Source organism: Xenopus laevis, chromosome 1S, assembly GCF_017654675.1.
Source record: "Xenopus laevis strain J_2021 chromosome 1S, Xenopus_laevis_v10.1, whole genome shotgun sequence".
Lineage (NCBI taxonomy): Eukaryota > Metazoa > Chordata > Amphibia > Anura > Pipidae > Xenopus > Xenopus laevis.
Window position 1 is genome coordinate 47,792,169 of NC_054372.1, and position 6,000 is coordinate 47,798,168.

The 6,000-nt window shown below is 42.9% G+C and overlaps 1 protein-coding gene across 3 annotated transcripts in view; it reads right to left on the reverse strand.

Annotated features, from left to right (window-relative positions):
• The window catches only part of otud4.S (OTU deubiquitinase 4 S homeolog), a 47,003-nt gene extending 42,110 nt beyond the window's left edge, over nt 1-4,893 (reverse strand). The window contains exon 1 of one of the 3 annotated variants that reach the window (XM_018243281.2): nt 3,965-4,893. In XM_018243281.2, the coding sequence (XP_018098770.1) occupies nt 3,965-4,105 (141 nt within the window). In that variant the 5' untranslated portion in view covers nt 4,106-4,893. The remainder of the gene's footprint in view (nt 1-3,964) is intronic. The other 2 variants (XM_018243279.2, XM_018243280.2) reach the window with 2 other exon arrangements.
• Between the last annotated feature and the right edge of the window lie 1,107 nt (nt 4,894-6,000).

The following is a 6,000-nucleotide window of genomic DNA, read 5'->3' on the forward strand; positions in this document are numbered from 1 at the left end:
TTCCTTTAAAACACTTTCATTTTTTGGTGTTACTGTTCCTTTAAGGATGCTAGCAGTGTAAACTTCCTTCTGACATGCTGGATGAAAATAGCTGCAATGTATAATGTAACCTAGCACTTCTCTTCTTTGGTCTCTCGATGGACTGTCTCCTTTCTACATTATTGCATGCCCTCTCTTGTTTACCTTATAGGGTGACTTTCAACCCCCTTTCTGAATGCTAAGGAAAGAAAGAATTGACAAGCAGACAGATATTTCATTTCCAGGAGCCTCAGACCTTTATACATGACAATCAGTCGCAACCAATTCTGGAATATCGCTGCTTATATCAGACTAAAAGTTACATTTACACATACCCTTTAAAGCTACAACCAATTCAAGGGGAAAAGGGTGCCATTTACAGAGATGCATGGCATATAGGAAGAGTAAAGTATAGGAGCTTTTGTTAAAAATGAAAATGGGGAAAGCATTACTAAAAGCATAAACAGTTACAGACATGTAGCACAATATGAAAAAGGGACAGGGTCACACAGAGGCTAGCGAATGATGACAGGGCCACACAGAGGCTATCGGGGGTGAAAGGTCACAGTACAGAGGGCACTGAAGAGCAACAGGGTCACACAGAGGGCACTGAAGAACAATAGGTGTGGTAAGAAGCAACGGCAAGAGGCTAAAGAAAAATAACAGGTAAGGCAAGGCGCTGGGCCAGGAGTTCTGTATGTGCCCAGAGGATAGTAAGAAGGGTAAGTAAAGAAAATGAGCCACAAGGATGGGGAGGAAAACTATGGTTACATGTGCAAGAAACACCAAAATGGTATGCATGTGAGCAGGGCCCAGAGAAACTAATTTTATTATGAAACTCTTGTATCTTATTAATGTTAGACCCCGGTTTGGTATAAATTAATGTAAAGCAATGCGTAATTTGTTTGCATTATATATGATGAAGATATGCAGAAAAGAGAGGTCGAACAACAACAAAATTAGACAGAGTGAGGACGTAAATAAACATAAAGGGAACTTTGGAAACAGAAACTGGTGTAAGGGGCTGTCTGGAATGACAGTAATGAAGATCTGCCTAATGATAGTCATAGAAATCTATTTTTTAAGGGGGATAGGGGTTAAGGATAAAGCCAAGAATAAAGAAGGGTTTGAGGAGATACAGTATCTGTGAGACAGACAGGTATAATATTTATAATATATTTAAAATCGGAGTAGTGAGAACAGAAACCACCTCAAGGAGAACAGAATCCACCTCAAGGAGAACAGAAACCACCTCAAGGAGCAGACCAGGGACAGTACCAGGCCTTTAGAGGTGTCTCGGAACTGAGGCAGGTGTAAGGAGAAGCTTGAGAACTATAACAGGTGTGTGGGGGCAGTCTGGGAATAGGTAGAGGTTTCGTGTGAAGTCAATAACAGTGAAAGGCAGTCTGAGAATAATCACAGATGTCTGCAGCAGTCTGGGGATAGTGACAGGTGGGAGGAGGGCCCCAAGACTGTGGCAGCTGTGAGAAAAAGTGGCAGGTGAGAGAAGCGGCCACAGATGTTAGTAACAATCAAAAAAAGGGGTCCGTAAAAGGTTTGTAGTTTATCAGTCTGAGATTATATTACATAAACACCTAGGGGCAGATTTATCAAAATGTGAGATAAGAACTCACCACAGAAAAACATGCTCGCTTTTTATTCATTCCTATGGGATTTTTAAAAGCATATTTATGAAATGGTGAACTCCATTGATAAATACAATTCTAAAAATCCCATAGGAATGAATAGAAAGTGGGGGTTTTCTGTGGTAAATTCTAATTTTACATTTAGATAAATCTGGCCCCTAGACATTCACAGGTGAGCCAGGGTATGTGCAGGAACAATGTCATGCTACTGTATAACAGCACCGACCAGCACACAATGAACACAACCGTTTCTATGTAGACAAGAGGAAACACAAAGGGTGTTCATAATTGTGGGAGCACAGAACAGAATAATGATTGCAAGTGTATGGATTCTAGTCGTCTGCATGAAGGTGGACAACTTGGTATTTGGTCAGTAAAGCGACAGCATAAAAGCAAACAGTAAAGCAACAGCATAACACCAGAACATGTACACGACAATTATGAACAGTTCTTTCCAGGAAAGATTGTTTGTTTCAATACACACGGGTACAGTTGAATCGTCTGATACACAGTTAAAACAATAGAATTCTACCTGTATCTGACAATTGAACACTTAGATGTTCGGGTGCCTTCAAAGGCACCTTATCAAGATTTTCCGACCAGCCCAATTGACGAGCCAACCGATATTCAAGTCTCCTGCCGATACTGGAAGGTTTGTCTCCCACCATACACAAAATGAATATTGTATGAAAATTAGTTTTGTACGATATTATTGGTGCATCTATGGCCAGTCCAAAGAATGGAGAACATTTACTTGTGTAGATAGAATATAGTTTCACAATAAAGGACCCTGATCCCTTTTACACTACAGCATCTACTGCAACGGTGTCCAACCCTTGGCCCTACTTCTTTAGTGAAACTACAGTACAACCCCATTTTAAGTTTTTCAGGGGACCAGGAAAAAATTATGTAAAATCAGGGAAATGTGTTAGTTACCTTTTCTTCAAGTACTGAAAGGATATAAGCACAGGCGTCTGTTTTACTTTGAGATACAATATTTACTGTGTTAATAACAAGGGCATCGCAGCATTAATGTTAACACTTTGGGGTAGACTTATCAAAGAGTGAAGTTAGAGATCCGCAGAGTGAAATACCGCCTCTCTCCATTCATTTCTATGGGATTTTTAAAGGTGTATTTATCAAAGGGTGATAGTAAAAGTTCACCATTTAATAAATACACCTTTAAAAATCCCATAGAAATGAATGGAGAGAGGCGGTATTTCACTCTGCGGACTGTGGAGATCTCTAACTTCACTGTTTGATAAATATACCACTGTTTGATAAATATACCCCTATGGGGGGCATGTGCAAGGCCTCTCTGTCAGTCACATGCACAACCTAAAGCAATAAGAGATTGGTGCAGGACTGTATAAGGGGCAGATTCATTGGATTTGACCATTTACAGTAGGGATGCCCTGAATCCATGATTTGGTTCGTGATTCTGCCTTTTTCCAGCAGGATTCGGATTTGTCCGAAATCCGAATTTGTTTATGCAAATGAGGGACGGGAAAGTAAAAAATGTTTTCCCCTTCCCACCCCTAATTTGCATATGCAAATTAGGATTCGGATCGGCCGAATCTTTCGTGAAGGATTCAGGGGTTCGGCCGAATCCAAAATAGTGGATTTGGTGCATCCCTAATTTACAGGCAGATCCATGGCAAAATATACATCTGGCTAGTACAGTGATCCCCAACCAGTAGCTTATGAGCAACATGTTGCTCTCCAACCCCTTGGATGTTGCTCTTGGTGGCCCCAAAGCAGCTGCTTATTTTTGAATTCCAGGCTTGGAAGCAAGTTTTAGTTGCATAAAAAACTAAGTATAGTGCCAAGTAGAGTCTCCGGTAGGCCGCCAGTCCACATAGGGGCTACCAAATAGCCAATCACAGCCCTCATTTATCACCCCAAGAGACATTTTCATGCTTGTGTTGCTCCCCAACTTTTTTTACATTTGAATGTGGCTCACAGGTAAAAAAAAGGTTGGGGATCTTTTTCACAGGTAAAAAAGGTTGGGATCCCTGGGCTAGTATTTAAAACTTCTTTATTTAACAAATAATAACATTCATAGAGGGGAAAAAAATCAGTTTTTGGGTAATGAGCCCATTTAAACGCATTATAAACTGGTGGGACCACAAATAACAAAGGTAAAATGGGGGAAAACTTAAAATCAAGGTAGTTAAAATCGAGTATAGTTCCCAGAACACACCCTTTAATGCAGTAGCATGAGGGCCACAGGCTGGACACGTGACTCACAAGAAGAGTCCGGACTTATTGAATGATAAGGGGACAGTTTTATACAGTACCTGCTCGGCCACAGCCCTGAATAGACACGAGCCATCCTTCGCTATCTTCTTCCTGTACAGCCCCTCGGATCTCAGATAGGAGTCCATGGCAGCTTCATCCTTACTGCAGGCAACGGTGCCCTTTTCTCCCTGCCCATCCATGGCTGCCCACCTCCCGTAAAGCAAAGAGTGTCGCTAAAGCACACACTAGCAGGCTGGCCCTTATCTAGCCCGCATGGCAGAGGGACTGTGCGGTAGTTGGAGCGGGGCTGTATAACATGGAGTGTGGTGGATATGGAGGGCATGAGACGGAACAGAGAGGGTCTCCACGTGCAGCAGCGTCAGATGGAAGTGACAGACAGGCCCCTCTGCTAGTGTTCAGCAGTCAGCAAGGCTCTCCCGTGCTTGTCTCTCACCTGCGCTACTGGCTGCGGGCGGCCATTGAAAGGCAAACAAAGCAGCCGCAATGACACAACAGACCTGAAGCGAAAGTGCTCCCAGAAAAAAAAGTTTTGTTTTCAGTTTGGCAGAGTGTGGGGCAGGGCGCTGAGAGGCTGCTGGGCGGAGCAGGAAGTGCCGGGATCACCTTGGACAGGCGCAGTCAGTCAGGACTACAAGTCCAAGGCCCACACAGTCATGGGAGCGGCGCGCGTATTTTACTTCTCCACGGCGCCATTTATCACATACATAGCGATCATATTTCTGTCATAATTTCCATTATGGGCTTGTTTGTCACACGCTGCTTCCTTCTTTATACGTCTGTCAGCGGCACAAGCCATAACAATGCCCTTGCCTGGCTTGAGACCTTTTATAAACGAACTTACCCTGATATCTGTGTAACTCTTTATACAACAAGGCATCAACCGTGACAATAAAATCAAATTATAAGCAACTCTCCCAACATACATGTATTACAATCTGTACCCTAGTCAGTCAGTTTTTTGAATTCTCCACAACTATTAAATGCACATCTGTCCTATGGACTCCCATGTCCCATGCTGTATGTGGGCCCCTCATTCCAGGCAGGCCCTAGTTATGGGAGCCATTGTTTTCTGGAAAAAAATACCAGCCTTCCTATATTTTTATTTTCTATTAATTAGTTTAACACTAAATACCAGCCAAGTGGCAACCCCAGCCCTAGATGGATGGATGCAGCCTTGCCCAAAGTACAAAACTCACATTGGTGAAAGGGATCTCTCTTCCCTCTCTCTGTAATTTCAGCAAATATCTGGGTTAAGGTTTGGACTAGCATACCCAGACCTGCTTCCCTGCCTGTTCACAGCTGCTGCTCATTTGAAGGTATGCTGTGATGTGGACACCAGGGGGTCCTTGAGGTTCCAATGGGGGCCCTTTAGTTTATGGCCCCGGACACCCCAATCTGATGCTGAAAAGGTTCCATAGAAGTCACGAAATGGTGAATAGGAGGTAGTCATTTTAAAGGAGAACTAAAGCTTAACTAAAGAAGTAGCTAGAAATTTTGTACATTATGTTTTAGGTTTCTATACCAGCCCAATGCCACATTTTCTGCTTGCTGATTTGCCACAACCCCTAAACTTAGCATCTCATCAGTTGATCAGAGCACACGGAGCATGTGCATGTCGCAGACACTCCTAATGAAATACAAGAAGGAAATTTTGAAGGCCTGAATCATTACCGTACTTATACAGAGATGCTAAACCTTTAGGTTGGCTCAATAAAATCAGTATATAAACTGATTTAGGTTTAGTTCTACTTTAAGGCAATCGCAGAGGTGTCAGCTGTGACTTGTCTCTGTTCCCGTCTCCTGTCACTCTGATGCATCCCCCGATCTGGCGATTTCTAAAGATTAGCGGCAAAAAAATCCAGCATGCACAGAACATTTCAGTGATGATTGTGGACCAAAGTGCTCATGTGCAGAGCGGTATCGGCGGCTTCAGGAGAGGTTTTACGTATGACCTAACGTCTGCTCTTGTTATGTCTGGTGATGTCACAAACGCAGAAATCTTTCACCAATTTGCTGCACATGCCACACAATCCCCGGTCACAGTGTTTAAAAGTTGACAGCTCTGCAAACTGTC